The 27631-nt window shown below is 46.4% G+C and overlaps 1 protein-coding gene and 1 long non-coding RNA gene across 2 annotated transcripts in view; one reads left to right on the top strand and one right to left on the bottom strand.

The window, feature by feature from the left end:
* LOC140077698 (uncharacterized) overlaps positions 1-1076 on the bottom strand; it is a 25313-nt gene extending 24237 nt beyond the window's left edge. The window contains exon 1 of the long non-coding RNA XR_011849820.1: positions 937-1076. This is a non-coding gene — a long non-coding RNA (uncharacterized lncRNA). The remainder of the gene's footprint in view (positions 1-936) is intronic.
* On the top strand, positions 947-25989 carry HDAC6 (histone deacetylase 6). The gene is made up of 33 exons (XM_072125074.1): positions 947-1055; positions 6940-7053; positions 11366-11491; positions 13679-13764; positions 14295-14379; positions 14462-14502; positions 14577-14673; positions 14887-14984; positions 15584-15688; positions 15770-15838; positions 16113-16239; positions 16855-16920; positions 17014-17073; positions 17158-17247; positions 17687-17793; positions 17896-17963; positions 18258-18462; positions 18543-18671; positions 19003-19171; positions 19295-19437; positions 19551-19619; positions 19695-19887; positions 19974-20123; positions 20265-20439; positions 20528-21144; positions 21307-21405; positions 21683-21829; positions 22243-22371; positions 22529-22597; positions 23444-23545; positions 23872-24018; positions 24471-24599; positions 25046-25989. The coding sequence occupies exons 2-33, from the start codon at positions 6982-6984 to the stop codon at positions 25109-25111; spliced, it is 4035 nt and encodes a 1344-aa protein (XP_071981175.1). The 5' UTR covers positions 947-1055; positions 6940-6981; the 3' UTR covers positions 25112-25989.
* Positions 25990-27631: the final 1642 nt, after the last annotated feature.

The raw sequence follows: 27631 nt of genomic DNA on the forward strand, positions 1-27631 counted from the left end.
TATGACTGGGTATATGAGAATGCTGAGGTAATATGACTGGGTATATGAGAATACTGAGGTAATGTGACTGGATATATGAGAATACTGAGGTAATGTGACTGGATATATGAGAATACTGAGGTAATATGACTGGATATATGAGAAAACTGAGGTAATGTTACTGGGTATATATTACTGAGGTAATGTGACTGGGTATATGAGAATACTGAGGTAATATGACTGGGTATATGAGAATACTGAGGTAATATGACTGGGTATATGAGAATACTGAGGTAATGTGACTGGGTATAAGATAATACTGAGGTAATATGACTGGGTATATGAGAATACCGAGGTATTATGACTGGGTATAAGATAATACTGAGGTAATATGACTGGGTATATGAGAATACCGAGGTATTATGACTGGGTATATGAGAATACTGAGGTAATGTGACTGGGTATATGAGAATACTGAGGTAATATGACTGGGTATATGAGAATACCGAGGTATTATGACTGGGTATATGAGAATACTGAGGTAATATGACTGGGTATATGAGAATGCTGAGGTAATATGACTGGGTATATAAGAATACTGAGGTAATGTGACTGGGTATATGAGAATACTGAGGTAATATGACTGGGTATATGAGAATACTGAGGTAATGTGACTGGGTATATGAGAATGCTGAGGTAATATGACTGGGTATATAAGAATACTGAGGTAATATGAATGGGTATATGAGAATACTGAGGTAATATGACTGGGTATATGAGAATACTGAGGTAATATGACTGGATATATGAGAATACCGAGGTAATGTGACTGTGTATATGAGAATACTGAGGTAATATGACTGGGTATATGAGAATACTGAGGCAATGTGACTGGGTATGTGGCAATAGTTGAAGTAATAAAACCAGTATATGATCGCATGCAGGATGACATGTAACCTGCACATAACAATTGGGATCTCTGCGTGACGTCGTCCGAGCACGGAGTGGGTGTGGTCTGCATCACGTGATCTGGAAGTGACGTCATCAGTCGGGAGCGGAGGACTTTGAATCTATCGGTTAGTGTGCGCGCATCCCCGGGCGGTGACCTCAAGGCGAGGGTCGGCGGGAGTGGGCGGGGCCACACATACAGGGGCTCCCCGAAACTAAACTGTGGTATACAGGGGCTCCCCGAAACTAAACTGTGGTATACAGGGGCTCCCCGAAACTAAACTGTGGTATACAGGGGCTCCCCGAAACTAAACTGTGGTATACTGGGGCTCCCCGATACTAAACTGTGGTATACAGGGGCGTGCATCAGCGTACCGACCCGACTACTACACGATATGTAGGACAAACTAAGCTCTGCCCTGATACATTATACAAGGGGTTACGGCTCTGCCCTGATACATTATACAAGGGGGTACAGCTCTGTCCTGATACATGATACAGGGGGGTACAGCTCTGCCCTGATACATGATACAGGGGGTACAGCTCTGTCCTGATACATGATACAGGGGGTACAGCTCTGTCCTGATACATGATACAGGGGGGTACAGCTCTGCCCTGATACATGATACAGGGGGTACAGCTCTGTCCTGATACATGATACAGGGGGTACAGCTCTGCCCTGATACATGATACAGGGGGGTACAGCTCTGCCCTGATACATGATACAGGGGGTACAGCTCTGTCCTGATACATGATACAGGGGGTACAGCTCTGCCCTGATACATGATACAGGGGGTACAGCTCTGAGCTGATACATGATACAGGGGGTACAGCTCTGCCCTGATACATGATAAAGGGGGTACAGCTCTGCCCTGATACATGATACAGGGGGTACAGCTCTGCCCTGATACATGATACAGGGGGGTACAGCTCTGCCCTGATACATGATACAGGGGGGTACAGCTCTGCCCTGATACATAATACAGGGGGTACAGCTCTGTCCTGATACATAATACAAGGGGTACAGCTCTGTCCTGATACATGATACAGGGGGTACAGCTCTGACCTGATACATGATACAGGGGGTACAGCTCTGACATGATACATGGGGGTACAGCTCTGTCCTGATACAGGGGGGTACAGCTCTGTCCTGATACATGATACAGGGGGGTACAGCTCTGCCCTGATACATGATACAGGGGGTACAGCTGTGCCCTGATACATGATACAGGGGGTACAGCTGTGCCCTGATACATGATACAGGGGGTACAGCTCTGTCCTGATACATGATACAAGGGGTGCAGCTCTGTCCTGATACATGATACAGGGGGTACAGCTCTGACCTGATACAGGGGGTACAGCTCTGACCTGATACATGATACAGGGGGTACAGCTCTGTCCTGATACATGATACAGGGGGTACAGCTCTGCCCTCATACATGATACAGGGGGTACAGCTCTGCCCTGATACATGATACAGGGGGGTACAGCTCTGCCCTGATACATGATACAGGGGGTACAGCTCTGTCCTGATACATGATACAGGGGGTACAGCTCTGCCCTGATACAGGGGGTACAGCTCTGCCCTGATACATGATACAGGGGGGTACAGCTCTGTCCTGATACATAATACAGGGGGTACAGCTCTGTCCTGATACATAATACAAGGGGTACAGCTCTGTCCTGATACATGATACAGGGGGTACAGCTCTGACCTGATACAGGGGGGTACAGCTCTGTCCTGATACATGATACAGGGGGGTACAGCTCTGCCCTGATACATGATACAGGGGGTACAGCTGTGCCCTGATACATGATACAGGGGGTACAGTTCTGTCCTGATACATGATACAGGGGGTGCAGCTCTGTCCTGATACATGATACAGGGGGTACAGCTCTGCCCTGATACAGGGGGTACAGCTCTGACCTGATACATGATACAGGGGGTACAGCTCTGCCCTGATACATGATACAGGGGGTACAGCTCTGTCCTGATACATGATACAGGGGGTACAGCTCTGCCCTGATACAGGGGGTACAGCTCTGACCTGATACATGATACAGGGGGTACAGCTCTGTCCTGATACATGATACAGGGGGGTACAGCTCTGTCCTGATACATGATACAGGGGGGTACGGCTCTGTCCTGATACATGATACATGGGGGTGCAACTCTGCCCTGATACATGATACAGGGGGGTACAGCTCTACCCTGATACATGATACAGGGGGGTACAGCTGTGTCCTGATACATGATACAGGGGGTACAGCTCTGTCCTGATACATGATACAGGGGGTACAGCTCTGTCCTGATACATGATACAGGGGGTACGGCTCTGCCCTGATACATGATACAGGGGGTACAGCTCTGCCCTGATACATGATACAGGGGGTACAGCTCTGCCCTCATACATGATGCAGGGGGTACAGCTCTGACCTGATAAATGATACAGGGGGTACAGCTCTGACCTGATACATGATACAGGGGGTACAGCTCTGCCCTCATACATGATACAGGGGGGTACAGCTCTGTCCTGATACATGATACAGAGGAGTGCAGCTCTGTCCTGATTCATGATACAGGGGGTACAGCTCTGTCCTGATACATGATACAGGGGGTACAACGCTGCCCTGATACATGATACAGGGGGGTACAGCTCAGTCCTGATACATGATACAGGGGGGTACAGCTCTGCCCTGATACATGATACAGGGGGGTACAGCTCTGCCCTGATACTTGATACAGGGGATACAGCTCTGTCCTGATACAGGGGGGTACAGCTCTGCCCTGATACATGATACAGGGGGGTACAGCTCTGCCCTGATACATGATACAGGGGGTACAGCTCTGCCCTGATACATGATACAGGGGGTACAGCTCTGCCCTGATACATGATACAGGGGGTACAGCTCTGCCCTGATACATGATACAGGGGGGTACAGCTCTGTCCTGATACATGATACAGGGGGGTACAGCTCTGTCCTGATACATGATACAGGGGGTACAGCTCTGTCCTGATACATAATACAGGGGGTACAGCTCTGTCCTGATACATGATACAGGGGGGTACAGCTCTGTCCTGATACATGATACAGGGGGTACAGCTCTGCCCCGATACATGATACAGGGGGGTACAGCTCAGCCCTGATACATGATACAGGGGGAACAGCTCTGCCCTGATACATTATACAGGGGGGTACGGGTCTTCCGTGATACATGATACAGGGGGGTACAGCTCTGAGCTGATACATGATACAGGGGGTACAGCTCTGTCCTGATACATGATACAGGGGGTACAGCTCTGTCCTGATACATGATACAGGGGGTACAGCTCTGCCCTGATACATTATACAGGGGGGTACAGCTCTGTCCTGATACATGATACAGGGGGGTACAGCTCTGCCCTGATACATGATACAGGGGGTACAGCTCTGCCCTGATACATGATACAGGGGGTACAGCTCTGCCCTGATACATGATGCAGGGGGTACAGCTCAGCCCTGATACATGATACGGGGGGTACAGCTCTGCCCTCATACATGATACAGGGGGTACCGCTCTGCCCTCATACATGATACAGGGGGTACAGCTCTGCCCTCATACATGATACAGGGGGTACAGCTCTGCCCTCATACATGATACAGGGGGTACAGCTCTGCCCTCATACATGATACAGAGGGTACAGCTCTGTCCTGATACATGATACAGGGGGGCACGGCTCTGTCCTGATACATGATATAGGGGGGTACAGCTCAGCCCTGATACATGATACAGGGGGTACAGCTCTGCCCTGATACATGATACAGGGGTAGTACAGCTCTGTCCTGATACATGATACAGGGGGGTACAGCTCTGTCCTGATACATGATACAGGGGGTACAGCTCTGCCCTGATACATGATACAGGGGGTGCAGCTCTGCCCTGATACATGATACAGGGGGTACTGCTCAGCCCAGATACATGATACAGGGGGTACAGCTCTGCCCTGATACATGATACAGGGGGGTACAGCTCTGCCCTGATACATGATACAGGGGGTACAGCTCAGCCCTGATACATGATACAGGGGGTACAGCTCTGCCCAGATACATGATACAGGGGGGTACAGCTCTGTCCTGATACATGATACAGGGGGGTACAGCTCTGAGCTGATACATGATACAGGGGGTACAGCTCTGCCCAGATACATGATACAGGGGGGTACAGCTCTGTCCTGATACATGATACAGGGGGTACAGCTTAGCCCTGATACATGATACAGGGGGTACAGCTCAGCCCTGATACATGATACAGGGGGTACAGCTCTGCCCTGATACATGATACAGGGGGTACAGCTCAGCCCTGATACATGATACAGGGGGTACAGCTCTGCCCTGATACATGATACAGGGGGTACAGCTCTGCCCAGATACATGATACAGGGGGGTACAGCTCTGTCCTGATACATGATACAGGGGGTACAGCTTAGCCCTGATACATGATACAGGGGGTACAGCTCAGCCCCGATACATGATACAGGGGGTACAGCTCTGCCCCGATACATGATACAGGGGGTACAGCTCTGCCCTGATACATGATACAGGGGGTATAGCTGTGCCCTGATACATGATACAGGGGGGTACAGCTCTGCCCTGATACATGATACAGGGGGTACAGCTGTGCCCTGATACATGATACAGGGGGTACAGCTCTGCCGTGATACATGATACAGGGGGTACAGCTCTGTACTGATACAGGGGGGTACAGCTCTGCCCTGATACATGATACAGGGGGGTACAGCTCTGCCATCATACATGATACAGGGGGTACAGCTGTGCCCTGATACATGATACAGGGGGGGTACAGCTCTGCCCTGATACATGATACAGAGGGTACAGCTGTGCCCTGATACATGATACAGGGGGGTACAGCTCTGCCCTGATACATGATACAAGGGGTACAGCTGTTTCCTGATACATGATACAGGGGGTGCAGCTCAGCCCTGATACATGATACAGGGGGTACAGCTCAGCCCTGATACATGATACAGGGGGGTACAGCTCTGCCGTGATACATGATACAGGGGGTACAGCTCTGCCCTGATACATGATACAGGGGGGTACAGCTCTGTCCTGATACAGGGGGGTACAGCTCTGCCCTGATACATGATACAGGGGGTACAGCTCTGCCCTGATACCTGATACAGGGGGGTACAGCTCTGCCCTGATACATGATACAGGGGGGTACAGCTCTGCCCTGATACATGATACATGGGGGTACAGCTCTGTCCTGATACATGATACAGGGGGGTACAGCTCTGTCCTGATACATGATACAGGGGGGTACAGCTCTGTCCTGATACATGATACAGGGGGGTACAGCTCTGCCCTGATACATGATACAGGGGGTACAGCTCTGCCCTGATACATGATACAGGGGGTACAGCTCTGTCCTGATACATGATACAGGGGGGTACAGCTCTGTCCTGATACATGATACAGGGGGGTACAGCTCTGTCCTGATACATGATACAGGGGGTACAGTTCTGTCCTGATACATGATGCAGGGGGTACAGCTCTGCCCTGATACATGATACAGGGGGTACAGTTCTGTCCTGATACATGATGCAGGGGGTACAGCTCTGTCCTGATACATGATACAGGGGGTACAGTTCTGTCCTGATACATGATGCAGGGGGTACAGCTCTGCCCTGATACATGATACAGGGGGTACAGCTCTGCCCTGATACATGATACAGGGGGTACAGCTCTGCCCTGATACATGATACAGGGGGTACAGCTCTGCCCTGATACATGATACAGGGGTACAGCTGCTCTAGGTAGCGGTGTAGCAGGGTTGAGTGTCACGGTTCATGGCTTGCTGAGTAGATGTGGACTTGATCCAGCTGATCCGTAGCATTCCTCCTGTCACCTGACCCATCCCCTCCAGTCAGTCCTGTCCCTGTGAGACTCCTCAGAATAGAGTTGTGTATCTTACAGGTGCTGTGACGTCTTATCATTTCTGTCTTTCAGTTCCTTCATGACAACAGATCTGTGATCCCGTAAGACAACAAAATGTCCTCCCCCCGAGATCGTAAGTCACCTGGAGGTCAAGGAAGAGGCGGCTCGCCCGGACTGTCCACCTCGGTATGGCTGGTATCATATCAAATTATTTCACATACAATGAGCCCCTCCTGTAACCCTGCGTGCACCTGCTATTATAATATGAGTCCATACTGTGCCTACAGTACAGTATACACCACACAGAGGTCATAGGTTTACATTTGAGGAAACCCACATATCAGACAAAAACCCTCCAAAAATCGACCATAATCAATATCCCAACATTATTTACTCAACATATAAGAATAAAAAAAGAGGAGTATTAATGGCATTCAAGTCACACCTCCAAATCAATATAGAACTACAAATAATTGATCCCAACAGTAGATACATCATAGTAATTGTGCTCATCAATAATATCAGGTACACCATAGTTAACCTGTATGCACCAAACAAAAGACAAAACCGCTTCATGACGAAACTAATGAAAAAAATTAGGAAGCTACAGCAAGGTTCCTTAATAATATGCGGCGATTTCAACGCTACGGTACAACATGACCTGGACTCCACCTCAACACCAAAACAAAAACCATACGAGCTTCACTCTTTTCTTTGGAAAAACGGACTCCATGACATCTGGAGAATCCAACACACCACCGAAAGGGATTATTCATTTTTCTCACAAAGACACAACATGTACTCCAGAATTGATATCTTTACTATAGATCGTTCGTTAATTGACAGGATAGAAAAAACATCAATAGGAAACATTGAATGGTCAGATCACGCCCCCATCTATATGACGATACATATGGAAAGCTGACATGAGCATCATTTTTAAGGATAGGGACAAATGCTCAATAGAAACTGCACTCCTAGAGTGCCTAAAAAATAACTTCTCCCCAGAAATAGATATCTTTACAGCCTGGATGGGACACAAAGTATTCATAAAAGGGGAACTAATGAAATTAGGTGCGAAAATTAAAAAACAAAGAGAGAAAGACATCTCTGAAGCCACTAAGACACTTCACCACCTTGAAACACAGAATAAAAAGAAACAATCATATGCACTTAAATTAGAGCTCAATAAAGCAAGGGATAAACTCCGTAATCTATTATTATATAGATACGAGAAAGCCACTAGATTCACAAAAACTAAATACTATTCCCAAGACCAGAAAATTGGATCATTACTAGCTAAGAAACTCAAAGATAAGCACAAAAAAATCAAAATAACACAACTTAAACACCCCTTTACACATAGAGAACTACGAGACCCCAGAGAAATCGCTAACGCCTTCAGAGACTATTACCACAAACTATATAACCTCAAACAGGACACAACGACATTCCAACCTACTGAAGAGGATATAGCCAACTTTCTACACAAAGTCAACCTACCACAGATCACCTCAGAACAACTGCATCACCTTAATCTACCCCTCACACAAGAAGAGATCAAAAAAACTATCCTCAAACTTCCCTCACATAAAGCTCCTGGACCAGACGGACTGACAGGAGAATATTACAAACAGTTTTCACATATCTTAACTCCATACCTACTGAAAATTTTTAACATAGCGGCCAACACAGAAACTTTCCCCCAAGACATGCTGACCGCACTCATAGTCACCATCCCGAAACCGGACAAACCAACCGACTCCACACTCAACTACAGACCAATATCATTACTCAACGTAGACGTCAAAATCTACGCTAAAATCATAGCGAACAGACTAAAACATATACTACCGGACCTAATCAAAAATGATCAAGTAGGATTTGTACCAGACAGACAAGCACCAGACAACACTAGAAGACTACTAAACATACTACAGCACTGCGAAATCCACAACATACCGACGACCTTCCTTACGATAGACGCAGAAAAGGCATTCGACAGAGTTAACTGGAAGTACGCTTTTCATACCCTGACAAAATACGGACTGACAGGCCCAATACTATCAGCAATTAAAGCACTTTACTCCAACCCAGCAGCATACGTATACACAAATAATACCCTATCCCAAAAACTCACACTCACAAACGGAACCAGGCAGGGCTGCCCACTATCCCCCATCTTCTTTACCCTTTCCATAGAGCCCCTAGCGGAAATAATTAGGAACCATCTTAATATATCAGGAGTGAAGATTGGAGACTCAGAACACAAAGTAGCACTTTTTGCGGACGACATAGCCCTTACATTAACAAAGACAGACGCCTCACTAACGCAACTTTTCAAAATTATAGAAGAATATGGAAAGGTAACACACTATAAAATTAATACCAACAAATCACAAATCTTACCAGTTAGAATACCAGACGCAGAATTAACAATGCTCAGAAAGAAATACAACCTGGACTGGCAAATGCAAAACATAACATATCTAGGAATACAACTAACCTACCCCTCTAAAAAACTATACGAAACAAACTTTGCCCCCCTTAATACCAAGATTAAAGCACTATATATAAAATACTCAAGACATCAACTCACATGGTTTGGCCGAATAGCATCCTTTAAAATGATAATTTTACCCAAATTCCTATATCTGTTCAGAACGGTTCCAATAAATTTACCATGCACTTTCTTTAAACACAATAACAAGAATCTCCAAAATTTCATCTGGCAGCAGAAAAAACCGAGAATTTCACTATTCCATGACCAAACATAAAATAGCAGGAGGTCTAGGATTACCAGACATAAAAGATTACTACAAGGCAGCGATCCTGGACCAACTCAAACACTGGTGGCTAGACTCAACCGATAAAGTGTGGGTAACAATTGAGAAACACTATAACAACAATACACCATTAATAAATAGAATGATCGCTAACTTATGGAACACGGACCCACCTCACTCAAAACTACAAACAATGAGAACATCAGATACAACATGGAGGAATATGATTAAAAACGAAACCAACTCTAAAGAAAATATCCTATACTGCATCCCATTAAGCTTCCTAGAAAACCAAAACAAAACTCTACAACTAGAAACATGGAGACAAAAAGGATTAGAAACTTTAGAAGACATTCTGAACCCAAACGGCCTGATAGACGCCAGACACCTCATGTCCACTAAAAGCCTCCCATGCAGCGAAACCCAGCAAATCGCAAAGATTAAAAACCTTTTCAACTCACTAAACCATATAACACCTAAGATTGAGCCGGAACTACTAAAATTCCTAGACAAACAACAGCCCGGGAAAAAAGGAATATCCTTCTTTTATAACAGAATAGGGAAAAGAAGAGACTTCACAAAAACAAAAAGCGTAATAAAATGGGAAGAAGACCTACAACAGAAATTCTCAATACAAAAATGGGAAGCGGCTCTAAAAACAACACACCAAATATTCCGCTGCACATCGCACATAGAAGCGATAGTAAAGACACACCTGAGATGGTATTTCACACCCACCAGATTAAACCTCATCTACCCCAGCGTGTCACCTATGTGCTGGCGAGGATGCGGCAACAGAGGAAACCTCATACACATCCTATGGAACTGCCCAAAAATACTGAGCCTATGGAAAGCAACAAGCACCATAATAAAAGAAATAACAAAAAAAGACATAGAGATAAAGCCAGAACAAGCCTTATTACTTATCAATGTAGAAGACCTGCCACAAGAACAAAAAACCATCACTGTACACCTCCTGATGTCAACCAAATTAATAATAACCAGATACTGGAAAAACAAAGACAGCCCACACATCAACGAAGTGATCAGCCAAATGAACACAACCTGCGCATACGAAAAAATCTTAGCATATCAAAACACAACCTTTAAAAAATTCTCCACCAGATGGAACCTCTGGACTGAAAGCAAATATTATCACCCATAACTCAACTTGACGGAGGAAGAAAATATCAACGAACACAGAAGAAAAAGGGTAGACTCACAGCTCACCACCACCCCCTACCCCCATACTCACCTTCCCTCCGACCCACTCCTGAATGTTAAGTCATTACCTAAAATGTTATTCTTGTTTTTTGTTATTCTGTTAAAAACAAATCTGCATAGACCATAAATCGCTCTCAACTAGATAAATATGAAGACATATGTGTAATTACAGATTAGGATTTTAACTTGCAACATATGCAACAGGAAGAAAACACAAGAGACCTATGTATAAAAGCATGCTTTATTAAAGAGTCAATAATGCATCTTCCACCCAGGAAAAGAATAGAAATAGGTCAATACTGACAATGTAATTGCACTAAATATGCAACAGAATGTACTGCATGTTGTTATGTAATAAAACTTAATAAAAAGTATTTGGAAAAGGTTTACATTTGAGGCGGCACATCAGCTATCATACATATGTTCATTTATTACCACTGTCTTATATACATGTGTGTGTGTGACCTATGGATATTTTCTCATTTAAGAAGAAGCCTGGGAAGAAGGGCCAACCTTCCCCTCAGGGTGGCCCCAGCCTCCAGGAAGTGAAGAAGAGGGGCCACCGAATGAGGAAGACTCCAGAAAGAGACATCTGTGACCAGCTGGACGGACTGGTGAGTGCTCTACTTTTATATACATATATAAGGGTTGCCTGACTTACATCAAACAGAATAGTGAGTGCAGCTCTGGTAGATACAGGATCTACCTCAGGATCAGTACAGGATAAGTAATGTCATGTGTGCACACAGTGACTGCACCAGCAGCAAAATAGTGAGTGCAGATCTGGAGTATAATACAGGATGCAACTCAGGATCAGTACAGGATAAGTAATGTCATGTGTGCACACAGTGACTGCACCAGCAGCAGAATAGTGAGTGCAGCTCTGGGGTATAATACACAATGTAACTCAGGATCAGTACAGGATAAGTAAAGTCATGTATGTACACAGTGACTGCACCAGCAGCAGAATAGTGAGTGCAGCTCTGGGGTATAATACAGGATGTAACTCAGGATCAGTACAGGATAAGTAATGTCATGTATGTACACAGTGACTGCACAAGCAGAATAGTGAGTACAGTTCTGGGGTATAATACAGGATGTAACTCAGGATCAGTACAGGATAAGTAATGTCATGTATGTACACAGTGACTGCACCAGCAGCAGAATAGTGAGTGCAGCTCTGGGGTATAATACAGGATGTAACTCAGGATCAGTACAGGATAAGTAATGTCATGTATGTACACAGTGACTGCACAAGCAGAATAGTGAGTACAGTTCTGGGGTATAATACAGGATGTAACTCAGGATCAGTACAGGATAAGTAATGTCATGTATGTACACAGTGACTGCACCAGCAGCAGAATAGTGAGTGCAGCTCTGGGGTATAATACAGGATGTAACTCAGGATCAGTACAGGATAAGTAATGTCATGTATGTACACAGTGACTGCACCAGCAGCAGAATAGTGAGTGCAGCTCTGGGGTATAATACAGGATGTAACTCAGGATCAGTACAGGATAAGTAATGTCATGTATGTACACAGTGACTGCACAAGCAGAATAGTGAGTACAGTTCTGGGGTATAATACAGGATGTAACTCAGGATCAGTACAGGATAAGTAATGTCATGTATGTACACAGTGACTGCACAAGCAGAATAGTGAGTACAGTTCTGGGGTATAATACAGGATGTAACTCAGGATCAGTACAGGATAAGTAATGTCATGTATGTACACAGTGACTGCACCAGCAGCAGAATAGTGAGTGCAGCTCTGGGGTATAATACAGGATGTAACTCAGGATCAGTACAGGATAAGTAATGTCATGTATGTACAGTGACTGCACCAGCAGCAGAATAGTGAGTGAAGCTCTGGGGTATAATACAGGATGTAACTCAGGATCAGTACAGGATAAGTAATGTCATGTATGTACACAGTGACTGCACCAGCAGCAGAATAGTGAGTGCAGCTCTGGGGTATAATACAGGATGTAACTCAGGATCAGTACAGGATAAGTAATGTCATGTATGTACACAGTGACTGCACCAGCAGCAGAATAGTGAGTGCAGCTCTGGGGTATAATACAGGATCTAACTCAGGGTCAGTACAGGATAAGTAATGTCATGTATGTACACAGTGACTGCACCAGCAGCAGAATAGTGAGTGCAGCTCTGGAGTATAATACAGGATGTAACTCAGGATCAGTACAGGATAAGTAATGTCATGTATGTACACAGTGACTGCACCAGCAGCAGAATAGTGAGTGCAGCTCTAGAGTATAATACAGGATGTAACTCAGGATCAGTACAGGATAAGTAATGTCATGTATGTACACAGTGGCTGCACCAGCAGCAGAATAGTGAGTGCAGCTCTGGGGTATAATACAGGATCTAACTCAGGGTCAGTACAGGATAAGTAATGTCATGTATGTACACAGTGACTGCACCAGCAGCAGAATAGTGAGTGCAGCTCTGGAGTATAATACAGGATGTAACTCAGGATCAGTACAGGATAAGTAATGTCATGTATGTACACAGTGACTGCACCAGCAGCAGAATAGTGAGTGCAGCTCTGGGGTATAATACAGGATGTAACTCAGGATCAGTACAGGATAAGTAATGTCATGTATGTGCACAGTGACTGCACCAGCAGCAGAATAGTGAGTGCAGCTCTGGAGTATAATACAGGATGTAACTCAGGGTCAGTACAGGATAAGTAATGTCATGTATGTACACAGTGGCTGCACCAGCAGCAGAATAGTGAGTGCAGCTCTGGTAAATCTATCTCCTCTCTTTCTTCCTAGCATCTGGATACAGACTCTCCTGTAGAGGGCACAGGCCTGGTGTATGATGACCGCATGACACAATTCTTCTGTCTTTGGGATGACAAGTAATGTTCTTCATAAGTTTTTTGCACCTTTATTCTCCATGTCCCACCTAGGTCCAATCTTTTGTGTAGATTATTACGTAGTGGAGTATCTAATTACACATACAATGTTGTCTGTCTCTCTGAAGCCAGAGGGAGCTCAGGAGCTTTCTACATATTATAGACCAGTGGGCATTTCATTTTCCTATGGGGCCACATGAGAATTTGGAGTGGTTTTAGAGGACTAGTTAGTTAACTCAGTTCTACAGAATACACGTATACTATATATTAGTATATAACCCATTCCTACATAAAAAACATAAATAAAACATTACAATGATTTAATGAAAATATGGAGGACATAATGTCATGATTATTTAGGGGAGTTCAAAGTTTTCAACGATCTCACACTGACCATTAGGAGATAATTGGAGGGCCGCATAATGCCCAGGTCTGCTACAAACAGTATAGCACCAGTGCTCCACCTAGTGGTGGCTGTCAGCAGTCACAATGTAATTTTCAGCCGCATTGGCTAAGCCTGGTTTCTTCTTCAGGTTTCCGGAGTGCCCCGCTCGTCTTATAGCTGTAAAGGAGAAGCTGGCAGAGTACAGTCTGCTGGGACGTTGCGTGGCCGTGCCGGTAAGTGCTGTCTTGTCTGGTTCATGTGTTTAGGACTTATAGCAAGAGACTCACCTGTGACGATGCGGCTGTATCTCTCTAGGCACGAGAGGCTTCTGAAGAGGAGCTCATGCTGGTGCACAGGTAGGTGATGGCAGATTCTTATAGTTTGGGATCAAAAAAGAACAGGAGTCTAAACTTTGTTTACTAAATTCCAGCCCAGATTATGTAGAGTTGATGAAATCCACCCAGACGATGACAGAGGAAGAGCTCAGAACGCTATCGGACCACTATGACTCCGTTTACCTGCACCCGGTCAGTTTATGTTAAATTATTATTATACTGCAGAGCCGAAATCTCCCCGCAATCACTGCTTGTACAGTGCCTGGTGCTCTAGTGATATGTTTTCCCTGGATGGGTGTCCCATAGTGTGTGATTGTGGATTCCAGCTCTTCCACCATTGCTACATTAATAATGAATAAAGTTGCCCCTTTTAAGACGCTGTTTCTCTGTTGTCTTAACCCTTAGATGTCCTTTACTGCTTCCTGTGTGGCCGCCGGCTCTGTGCTACAGTTAATTGATAAGGTCTTGAGAAGGGAAGTCCGGAATGGTTTGGCAGTTGTGAGGTAAGTACAACTTAATTACAACTTACTGTGACAAAGAGACCCCGTAATAGAGGGTAGACTTACCGAACACTCCCTTTAACGGGTATATTTAGACTTTTAAAATCTGTTTTAATATTGATCTAATAGATTTAAAAGTAGAAATCAATCAAATTTTCAGGCAGTCCTGATTTTAAAATCTTCTACCGTTGTGGTATATACTGCTCCCGTGCTGTGTCTCCATGGTTACAGTCTACAGTCTACAAACACAACCATTGCACTTCATGTGGTCATGCATTACTTTATTCCATTTGTCTTTTCTCTTCTACTTTCTGTAGGTTATTAAGACCGTAGGAAATGTAGTAACACGACTGCAGAACAGAAGACCCAGGATCTGTTTGTAGTCTGTTGCCATGGAGACACATGAATCTGCATAGTAGCAGCATAAGCAAATTGTAGGCTGCAGCAGTGTAGACAATTTTTACAGTTCTCCATTCTTAATTTTAGGTGCACAGGGGTGATTAAAAAAGTTGGCTGCAAAAGTCTACAGACCATTTACGGATACAGTGTCCACATTGTGTGTGACCATAGTCAGATGTTGTATGTGTCCCCCTGTATTCTAGGCCTCCTGGGCACCATGCCCACACTGGACAGATGAACGGTTACTGCATGTTTAACCAACTAGCCATCGCTGCCAGATACGCCCAGCGCCAGCACGGTGTAAAACGGTGAGTCCCGGGGAGTTACATCAACTGTATCGGGTTTAGTAATCGCCCTGTTATACATTCATCCTGTGTCACCCCCTCCAGGATCCTCATCGTGGACTGGGACGTACATCACGGACAGGGAACGCAGTTCATATTTGAGGATGACCCAAGGTTTGTATGTATAAATGCTCTAAGGTTGGGAGTGTTACATAGGAAGGTCCATTTGTATTGTAGACTTCTAGAAGCCTCCGACACCACTAGGGGAGCTAAGGAGCTTACTGCAGACTGTTTACAATAAACTCCATGAGAATACTGTATTCAATCAGCTACTGTGCTCCCTCTAGTGGTGGCTGAAGGGATTGAGTATTTGTATCATCCAGTTTGGTCATGGACCCTGTAGTTGAAATGTTACCTTAATTTTTCTTTCCAACCCTCTTTTATGTAGTATCCTTTACTTCTCTATCCATCGCTATGAAAATGGAGAATTTTGGCCACACCTGCAGGAGTCTTCCAGCAATGCTGTCGGGAAGGGGAGAGGCACGCGCTATAATATTAACGTGCCTTGGAATAAGGTAAGGAGGAGGCTGATGAGGTCATCATATTGCCATAGAGAGTGCTGTGTTCCCTTCTTTGTTTGCCTTGCACAGCGCCATCATTTTGTTGTTGGCTTTGTGTGTTATTACATCTCAGTCCTATTGAACTGAATGAGACTAAGCTACAGTGCCACTGCTAACTGTATGGTGCTACAACAGGTAATGGTATACAGGCGGTCCCCTACTTAAGAACACTCGACTTACATATGGGTTACAAACGGACCTCTGGATATTGGTAATTTATTGTAATTTAGTCCCAGGCTACAATAATCAGCTATAACAGTTATCACAGGTGTCTGTAATGAAGCTTTAGTGTTAATCCTGGTTCTTATGACAACCCAACATTTTTAAAATCCAATTGTCACAGAGACCAAAAAAGTTCTGACTGGGATTACAGTGATAAAATATACAGTTCCGACTTACATACAAATTCAACTTAAGAACAAACCTACAGACCCTATCTTGTATGTAACCCGGGGACTGCCTGTATTAGACAAAGCGCTTAGTGGAGCACCACAGCCCCTATAATTATATAATCAGTCCTCACCAATCTGATATAATCTAAATCTGTCTTCTATTCCATGTTACCCACAGACGGGTATGTCCGATGCAGATTATATCACCGCCTTCCTGCACCTCCTCCTGCCCGTCTCCTACGAGGTAACCATATAACATGGAGATTTGTAGCAAGCAGTCAGGCTGAAATCTGTTTGTTGTTTTCTGATTTTTTTTTTCTCCATTTGATTTCTGCAGTTTCAGCCGCAGCTTGTGTTAGTGGCAGCAGGATATGACTCTGTGGTTGGAGATCCTAAGGTAATGAGGACTGTGGCGCATGCTCCATGCCCAGTAAGGTGTGATAGAGCGATAAATGTTGTAATTCACATTTACTTCCTACAGGGGGAGATGTCGGCCACCCCGGCATGCTTTTCACACCTAACGCACCTACTCATGTCTTTGGCTGAAGGAAGACTAGTGCTCTCTCTAGAGGTGAGACATGGTGCATCTGTCTACAGCTGTTCTCCAGCAGAATAGTGAGTGCAGCTCTGGGGTATAATACAGCATGTAACTCAGGATCAGTACAGGATAAGTAATGTCATGTATGTACACAGTGACTGCACCAGCAGCAGAATAGTGAGTGCAGCTCTGGGGTATAATACAGGATGTAACTCAGGATCAGTACAGGATAAGTAATGTCATGTATGTACACAGTGACTGCACCAGCAGCAGAATAGTGAGTGCAGCTCTGCGGTATAATACAGGATGTAACTCAGGATCAGTACAGGATAAGTAATGTCATGTATGTACACAGTGACTGCACCAGCAGCAGAATAGTGAGTGCAGCTCTGGAAAATATAATTCAGAATATAACCCAGGATCCCATGTGAGTTGCTTGGCAACGTAATGTCTTTTTGTCCATCCATTACAGGGAGGATATAACATGCGCTCTCTGGCAGAAGGTGTCTGTGCTTCATTGAAGATACTGTTGGGAGACCCCTGCCCGAGCTTAAGTTCTCCTTTCACACCGTGTGAGAGGTAAGAGGTACTTGTAGGATCCACTTAGTGGCCTATAACATAAGCGACATGGAGGTTGGATGTATCGGCAGGATGACCATTGCTCACATTTGTCTTCCACAGCGCTCTGGACTCCATTTCTGGTGCCATAACCGTCCATAGGAAATACTGGCGCTGTCTGCAGGACCAGGGTAAGCTTCTTACACTTCTTCTAAAGAAATTCTGAGTAGAGGCTGATGTAGTAGTCAGATTTCCACCATGTTGTTATATATTCTATGTTTGAATGAGACTGATTGACAACTACCCTGAGAGTATTACCATCTTGTAGATGTAGTTGTCACCTCTCCTGTCAACAGCCTTGAAGGGGAGGGGGGCTTTTCTGCCGTACCCTAAATATGTGGAAAGAAAGGTTCATCTCCCAGTGATCAGATTCTCCGTTCAGCATTGCTGGTGCCCTTGTCCACTGACCAGATGTTCTTCTCTAGATTTTACCTTAAACCTCAAATCTGGGGATGACAATGTGACAATAGAAGAAATCAGAGACCTTTCCAACCCTGAAGAGTCAGAAGAAGACATTGTGAGGGTCGCACTGGACACTGCGATGCAGGAAGTGATGAGAAAGCTCCCGGAGAAGCGCTGCGGCCTGGTGTATGATGAGCAGATGATGGAGCATTATAACATGTGGGACAGGTGAGGTGACGTCATGATGTGACGCACTATCCCTGGGCCGTCTTCTCTCTGTTCATGGTTATTCCTCGTCCTTTCTCCAGCTGTCACCCTGAGCTCCCACAGAGAATTTCCCGCATCTACAAGCGGCACCAGGAGATGGGGCTCATAGATCGCTGCACTCGTCTGCCCCATCGGCTGGCAACCACTCAGGAGCTGCAGATGTGCCATAGGTAGGTAACATACATGCTTGTACTCATGTAAGGGAAACTGTTAACAGGAAGTATAAGGGCATCATGGAGACTTAAAGGGATTTCTGCTATTCAAATAAGAACTCTTAAGGGGAAACTGCTCAGAAAACACTCAACTCTCTATAATTTGCTGTAATTGGCATCTCTACCTTACACCCTAGACATCCATGCTCGGTTTTGCGTGCCATTTAGTATCAGTTCACATGTGGCTATCTAGGGCAGGGTACAGTGATCCCATTACTGAGGTTGTTGCAGTGATCAGTCCTTCAAGGTGCCTTCTCTTCATTCTCACTTTCTTTCCTCACCCCCGCAGCCCCTCTTACATTAAGAAAATTGAAGAAAGCTCCCGGATGAAACCCAGAGACCTACACCGGATGGGCTCCGAATACAACTCTATTTACATCAACACCCGGTCCTATAACAGCGCCTGCCTGGCCGCGGGCTCCACCTTCAATGTGGTGGAGGCTGTACTAAAGGGGGAGGTAAAACACTTTACGCAGATGACAGAGTCCAGAATGGTTCAGATCTAATCGTCCCTTTGCAGTTCCTATATGTACCACACAGGGGCGCTCACACATGTCTATCACATATAACTTTCTCTCCAGGTCCAAAATGGAATCTGCATAGTCCGTCCTCCCGGTCACCATGCAGAGCCAGGGGTGGCCTGTGGGTTTTGCTTCTTTAACAATGTCGCCTTGGCTGCACGATATGCCCAAAGTCTGCAGAGCCCCTCTGAGCCCCCACTTAGGTAAGAACATAGGCTGTACTGAAGGGGCTCCCAACCTGTATAATCTTTTCACTTACTTACAAGCATAGAAATTAAGGAGAAGGCCCAATAGATCCACCACCATCTCATTTCAGGGTAATGATTCTGGACTGGGACATCCATCATGGTAATGGGACACAGCATATATTCCAGGATGACCCCAGGTAACGTGTCTCTGCTGTGTGAGGTGAAGGTGGACATCTGCCGCACTGTATTCACCCTCTGTACCCCCCTGCCAGTGTCCTGTATGTTTCCCTCCATCGCTATGATAACGGCTCCTTCTTCCCGTCCTCTGAGGACGCCGCTCATGAAAAGGTGGGAAGTGGTCAAGGCGAAGGCTTCAATGTGAACATCCCCTGGAATGGTGGGAAGATGGGAGACGTGGAGTACCTGCTCGCCTTCCACAGGATCGTCATGCCCATTGCTTACGAGGTGAGGAAGGAAAATGGCGAAGGGGAGAGACGAACAGTGGAAGAAACTTGTACGAAAGGTTATTTTTCCTTTCTTTTTATCTCTAGTTTAATCCACAACTTGTTTTGGTCTCCGCTGGGTTTGATGCCGCTCGTGGAGACCCGCTTGGAGGCTGCCGCATCAGTCCTGAAGGCTATGCCCACATGACGCATCTCCTGATGGGGCTGGCAGGAGGCAAGGTGGTGGTGGTGCTGGAGGTGAGTGTCTCTGTGTACCAGTCATCACCTGCTCTCATTGAAATCTATAGTGTGTCTATTTGGTTTGTTATTTTGTAGTCACTGTGGCTGAAACTTGCCTAGAGACAGCTGTTCTTCACAGATTCTACTTATAACTCACAGGGGGGATACAACCTGACGTCTATCTCTGACTCCATGGCTATGTGTACCCGGACACTGCTAGGTGATGCACCTCCCCCCATAACGGACCTGCACGCCCCACGTCCTGCTGCCCTACGGGCGATTTCCAGTGTTCTCGGGGTACAACAGAAATATTGGCATAGCCTACGGATAAATGGTGAGTGTCTGTGCAGGGGGAGGTAGATGGAAGTACATTGATCTGGAGTGGTTAGTAATATGTAAGATTTCATGGTGTCTTTTTTTAGCTGGACCTCCTGTGCCATCTGAGGCAGAGAAAGAGGTCCAATTTTCCCCAGAGAAGGTGCCACACAGTAAGAACGGGGAACAAGGAATTCTTTCACCCCAACGTAGAAGTCCTCGAAAGCAGATTGTATCTTCACCAACCGTAAGGGAGCGAGGGGAGGATGATCTGACACCTCAGCCATCTCCCTGGACCCCGAGGACTGAGAGTACAGAAAGTAGCTCTCCAAGAAGTGCAACTTCTATAGATGACAGTATAAAGAAGAACCTTGGGGGAGACCTGGTGACATCTCCTTCCCAAGACGAGTCCACAAGAGAAGGTTCTGTCCTCAGCCTTACTGCTGCAGAAGATGAGGACAAGGATATGGACATTTCTGCAAAAACAGATCAGTCGTATGAAGGAGAAGCTCTGGAACTGGTCATTGAGCTGCAGGTATCTGACAAGACACCAGAGAAGCGGAGGTCTAAGCCCGGGATGACGGTGGAGGAGCTTCTAAGAGACTTGCATCTGGAAGACCATACAAAGAGCTTAGACAGCAGGTCTCCTGAAAGTGACAGCAAGCCGGTCGGAGGAGCGAGAAAGAAGACGTCGATGGGGAGACAGTCAGGAGGAGCCTCGCAGGTACAGTCTACATTGAGACAGTGAAGGTAGTGGCTGGGGGCTGACTATACTTGCTACTCTATCCATTGTAATGGTGGTGGTCCCAGCAGTAGGCTCCCCACCGATCAGTAAGGAATCACCTATTTAGTGGTGGCATTAACCCAAGGGTCTGGTCTCTTTTAGTCTGAGGATAAGCAGGATCCAGTGTCTATGGCTAAAGCCAAAGAGGGTGATCATCTGGTGCCGTATGAAGCAGACATGGACCCAGCGCTCGTATGTTCTGTAAGTTTCTCTCTCTTTGCTGTTATACTGAGAGATGCAGCATATTAGTTCATAGACAGCTTAAAGGAATATTCCAGGATTTACATGGATGATTGCTATAATTGCAACCAAGTTCAGCATCACACATTCTATAGTATTTTTTTTTTTATATTGCATTGCAGCTCATCCCTTATTCAACGGGACTGGGCAGAAAACTTGTCATGTGACCCTGCTGTTCTGATATTGTTAAAAATAATCCTGAAACACCCCTTTAAATCTTGCAATCTTTTGTTCGCAGGGGGAATTATTTACGGTGACTCCCCTGTCCTGGTGTCCACACTTAGAGTCAGTACATGCGCTGCCCTCTGGTGGACTTGACGTGACAGAGCCCTGTGCAGAGTGTGGCACCCAGGTGGAGAACTGGGTCTGTCTCACCTGTTACCAGGTAAGGAGGGGCTGGTGTCTCAGGTGGAGGAATTAGACAGGAAGGGTGGGGATGGCAAATACAACATAGTGCTGCCCCTTCATAAAGGTGAAGTAAAGTTAATGCAACAATATCACTAAGATCTCTGCTGGCAGTCAAGAAATGGGCAGATTCTGTTCTGAAGGTTTGTTACAATAGCATAGCATTTTGGACAGTCTTCTGGATATGGGGCCAAAGTCATCTCTGCTGGGTTATCAGCTCTCCACCAGGGATGATTCCATTCAGCAAGCAGAGATCTTGGAAATTTTTACGAATATGATAGAAAAGTGCAGAACCTTTTCATTATACAATAATAGGAGAAGAGGTAAGAGAATCTGCTGCCTCCTGCAGTGTGAGAAGGGTGTTGGGTCTCCCTAACCTTTGTGTGTGCGCAGGTCCTGTGTGGGAGATACGTCTCGCAGCATATGATGTGTCATGGAGTCTCCAGCGGCCACAATATTGTGCTGAGCTTCTCTGACCTCTCCGTGTGGTGCTATAGCTGTGACGCCTACATCCACAATGAGGTGAGTACAGTACCTGACCGGGTGCTGCACAATACACCTACCTGTGACACTGGAGCTGAGCGGGTGTCCTCAGATACCATTCACTGACCTCGGTTTCCATTCACAGACAGCTATCATGTATAGATCTCTCAGCTTCCCTGACTGTGTTTTTCTGCAGGTTCTCACACCAGCTAAGCAGTCCGTCTACCGCTCCAAGTTTGGTGAGGATATGCCCAGAGCAGCACAGGTACAGTCCTCCGTGAGCACATCCTTATCCACCTACCACATGGAGAGTATTGGGCAGTGGTGGTGAACCTATGGCACGGCTGCCAGAGGTGGCACTCTGAGCCCTTTCTGTGGGCACCCGTGCCATCGCCCCAGCGCACCAGATAGAACTCAAAGAATCTTCCTGCAGTTCCAAGCAACTTAAAAGATGATGCTTTCCGTCATATATTAAAGTGACTTACTTGGTTACTTGGGACTGTAGGAAGAGGGAGAATGTGTAGACAGGACCAAGTTGCTGCTTGCTCCACAATTCTCTGTGTGCAGAGGGACACTGGAAAGAAGCTAAAATGATGCAAATTTTTCATCTTGTCCTCAGGAGGCCAATATGATTGAAAGTGGTCGGCACCTCAGGATAAATAAGGGGGGTTTTGGGTTGCAGTTTGGGCACTCGGCCACTAAAAGGTTCGCCACCGCTGGTATAGGGTAACCCAACAAACTCCTGCAGAAGTCTTTGTACTGGGGCTCCCTGTATTATATGGACATCCCAGAATACAGCTCAGAAGAATTGTCACATTACTGTTAAAGGATAGGAGATAACACGCTTCACATTCATTGCTGATGGGACATCTCCAACAGTGAATGTAGCAGCAGGGCACATGCTTACCTTATTGCTCCATTTATTTGGGGGATCAGGACTTACATACTGGTGGTTGATGAGGGTCTCTGTGGGGGCAACATTAAATCAGGGACAACCCCTTTAAACATACTTTTTAATCCAGTTGTTCATCCTCTTGGGCGCTCATTAATGCATTGAGACATAGTGTATAAGCATGCAGGAGCTCACTATGGGTCCATTATCTTTCAACAGTCTACGGATAAGCTGCAGGATCCAGCTCCTCTCGCTGAGGCAATCGGGGGTCATCATCTGACATCTAATGAAGCCGACATGAACCCATCCCACTTATTTTCTGTAAGTTGGGTTGTATTTCTTTATATGGTGCCAAGCTGCAGTTTTAAGGGAGGTTCTAGGATTTACTTATTGATCATGTATCCCTTCGCATAGGTGACCGATATCAGATAAGCTGGGGTAACGATCAACAGTGCCACCTGTCAGCACAGCACCGTACTCTCCCTAGTGGCTGTGCATGGTATTGCAGCTCTGTCCCATTTAGTGAGCTGCAAACAGGACATTTGACCAGTGGATGTGATCTCGGAGGCCAAAGAGGCACTTTATACAAGTTATAATAAAAAATATTCCAGAACACCCCTTTAAGTCTTGCAATCTTTTGTCCACAGGGGGAATTATTTACGGTGACACCCCTGTCCTGGTGTCCACACTTAGAGTCGGTACATGCGCTGCCCTCTTGTGGACTAGATGTGACAGAGCCCTGTGCAGAGTGTGGCACCCAGGTGGAGAACTGGGTCTGTCTCACCTGTTACCAGGTAAGGAGGGGCTGGTGTCTCAGGTGCTGGTATGATGGGGGGTGCTCTGCTTAATTGTACCCATCTTTTATTGTATATCTTACTACAGCTCTAATAAAATGATTGCAACAAATCATTGGACTATCTGATAGCTGTCAAGGAATGGAAACATTTTTATTGACATCCATAAACCTGTTATGATCTTATACTTCTCATAACTGAAGGTTTGTGAATTAAATCCAGATTGGATACAATTGCAACAAACCCTCAGCTGTGTAAGAAGCGCTGCACCTGTACATCCCTGCTCTTGAGATCAATCCGGGATAGCGGCAGTCATTCGCAGTAAGCAGAGATCTTGGAAATCCCTCATTTATGCAATAATGCTAGAGGTGGTCTGTATATTTAGTAATATTGTGCACCTTCTGCCCACAAAGGTTTAGAAGGAGATCTCCCTAACCTTTGTGTGTGCGCAGGTCCTGTGTGGGAGATACGTCTCGCAGCATATGATGTGTCATGGAGTCTCCTGCGGCCACAATATTGTGCTGAGTTTCTCTGACCTCTCCGTGTGGTGCTATAGCTGTGACGCCTACATCCACAATGAGGTGAGTAATAATAACATCTCTGCGGGGATAATGCCTAACAGTGCCTGCATTCTAATATAGTAAGCACAGAGCACAGCAGTGTTAGGACCGGTTCCCTCCCTCCCCCCCCCCCCCCCCCCTCAGTACAAATCTATATTTCACAGTCCTGCTGCTACTAACTACATACACAAAGGTCTGATTACACATCTCTTCAGGGAGGGACAATAGCTAACAATGACAGCAGTCTGTAGGGTCACTACTGCTGACAGGTTCCCTTGAATGATGTAGTGATGTAAGCAGCTGACAGACACTTCTGAATCGCTGATGTGATGTGGAAGCACAAGAACAGGTGCATTAAAATTTACATTGTACCGTGCCCCATAGCTGTGCCAACCACAGTCGGGTCATTTCCATTCACAGACAGCTGTCATGTATAGATCTCAAAATGTCTCTGTGTTTTTTTGCAGGTTCTTACACCAGCAAAGCGATCCGCCTACCGCTCCAAGTTTTGCGAGGATATGCCTGGAGTGTGATATCCCTGGGATGCCACCAGGAGGCGCTAATGGTTATACCAGCGATTATTGCACCTACCGGACATCACTGTGATACCTGCAGCCGCTACCAGTCACAGGACTATATTTAAGGCTCTCATCCCCCTCCTCCTTACTTCTGTGAGGCTTTACAGGCGTCTGCAGTACTTCCCTTGGGTTCTGAGATTTTGCTTGCTGTCAGTGAATTGCAGCAAACACCTTTTATAGACCCAGTACTTCTCACAGCTGAGCGTGTGTTACCATTTAATCTTTTCTAGACTGTCATATTTCAGCTTGACAGACCAGGAATGTCCTTATTCACTGACAACAAGCAGAGATTTTTAAAATATTGAGGAATTCATACTTCAAAGGGAACTTTGTCACAGAGTTTGGAGCTTGGGGTACAGCACCCCATATCTGGTGACCCCCAACTCAATGGTCAATTGCCGGAGAAGAGTCCTGACCCATCTAGTCCATGCGCTCTACACAGTTGAAATGCTGTGGATATAACTTCTGAAAATGGCTGAAGAGAGCGACCTATGATACTGGTGTCACCAGGTTTGGGGCCATGATCCCCAACCGTGTAATCACATGCTAATAATTGAGGTGTCACAGCTTTAATAGTCCCTTACACACCCCATTTTTGGACACTGCTGTGCTCTTAGCTCTCTGGATTTACCTGTTTACCAGCTTGACTACTGACAGTTTGAAGGGACCCGTCATCATCCTCTACAGCTGGCTGTGCCCTTGTAGGCACTCAGATTATGAAATGTATTAAGAAGGATCCAAGTGACCTTTGGCCCTATACTCCCCCCCCCCCCTTATATATTTTTCATGATTATTTAATAATTTGCTGTATTTAATCACAGATTTACACAAAATGACGCTGTGCCTTGTCTTATTACTATCTGTGCCGAGCCATGTCCTATGTCCTGACACCTTTCTATCATAGCCAGCAGTGGTCAGGGGTCAGCATGGGCGCTCTGACCCCTCTGTGACTACACCCCCCATACACAGCGAGCTGCCATGTCCTATGTCCTGACACCTTTCTATCATAGCCAGCAGAGGTCAGGGATCAGCATGGGTGCTCTGACCCCTCTGTGACTACACCCCCCATACACAGGGAGCTGCCATGTCCTGTGTGTCCTGACACCTTTCTATTATAGCCCCCATACACAGCGAGCTGCCATGTCCTGTGTGTCCTGACACCTTTCTATCATAGCCAGCAGAGGTCAGGGATCAGCATGGGCGCTCTGATCCTCTGTGACTACACTCCCCATACACAGCGAGCTGCCATGTCCTGCGTGTCCTGACACCTTTCTATCATAGCCAGCAGTGATCAGGGGTCAGCATGGGCGCTCTGACCCCTCTGTGACTACACCCCCCATACACAGCGAGCTGCCATGCCCTGTGTATCCTGACACCTTTCTATCATAGCCAGCAGTGGTCAGGGGTCAGCATGGGTGATCTCACTCCTCTGTGACTACACCCCCCATACACAGCGAGCTGCCATGTCCTGTGTGTCCTGACACCTTTCTATCATAGCCAGCAGGGGTCAGCATGGGCGCTTTGACCCCTCTGTGACTACACCCCCAAAAAACAGTGAGCTGCCATGTCCTGTGTGTCCTGACACCTTTCTATCATAGCCAGCAGTGGTCAGGGGTCAGCATGGGCGCTCTGACCCCTCTGTGACTACACCCCCCATACACAGGGTGCTGCCATGTCTTGTGTGTCCTGACACCTTTCTATCATAGCCAGCAGTGGTCAGGGGTCAGCATGGGCGCTCTGACCCCTCTGTGACTACACCCCCCATACACAGCGAGCTGCCATGTCCTGTGTGTCCTGACACCTTTCTATCATAGCCAGCAGGGGTCAGCATGGGCGGTCTGACCTTTCTGTGACTACACCCCCCCATACACAGCGAGCTGCCATGTCCTTTGTGTCCTGACACCTTTCTATCATAGCCAGCAGGGGTCAGCATGGGCGGTCTGACCTTTCTGTGACTACACCCCCCCATACACAGCGAGCTGCCATGTCCTGTGTCCTGACACCTTTCTATCATAGCCAGCAGTGGTCAGGGGTCAGCATGGGCGCTCTGACCCCTCTGTGACTACACCCCCCATACACAGCGAGCTGCCATGTCCTGTGTCCTGACACCTTTCTATCATAGCCAGCAATGGTCAGGGGTCAGCATGGGCGCTCTGACCCCTCTGTGACTACACCCCCCATACACAGCGCGCTGCCATGTCCTGTGTGTCCTGACACCTTTCTATTATAGCCCCCATACACAGCGAGCTGCCATGTCCTGTGTGTCCCGACACCTTTCTATCATAGCCAGCAGGGGTCAGAGGTCAGCATGGGTGCTCTGGGCTCTCTGTTACTACACCCCCCATACACAGCGAGCTCCCATGTCCTGTGTGTCCTGACACCTTTCTATCAGCCAGCAGTGGTCAGGGGTCAGCATGGGCGCTCTGACCCCTCTGTGACTACACCCCCCATACACAGGGTGCTGCCATGTCCTGT

This window comes from Engystomops pustulosus, chromosome 9 (genome assembly GCF_040894005.1).
Source record: "Engystomops pustulosus chromosome 9, aEngPut4.maternal, whole genome shotgun sequence".
NCBI classification, from domain to species: domain Eukaryota; kingdom Metazoa; phylum Chordata; class Amphibia; order Anura; family Leptodactylidae; genus Engystomops; species Engystomops pustulosus.

Bases quoted from the DNA above. Each gene is read 5' to 3' on its own strand.
- HDAC6 (XM_072125074.1), top strand. From the start codon at position 6,982: ATGTCCTCCCCCCGAGATCGTAAGTCACCTGGAGGTCAAGGAAGAGGC. The intron at 17,794-17,895 runs GTAAGAGGTACT...TGTCTTCCACAG, and splicing joins CCTTTCACACCGTGTGAGAG to CGCTCTGGACTCCATTTCTG. The intron at 20,440-20,527 runs GTGAGTGTCTGT...GTCTTTTTTTAG, and splicing joins GCATAGCCTACGGATAAATG to CTGGACCTCCTGTGCCATCT.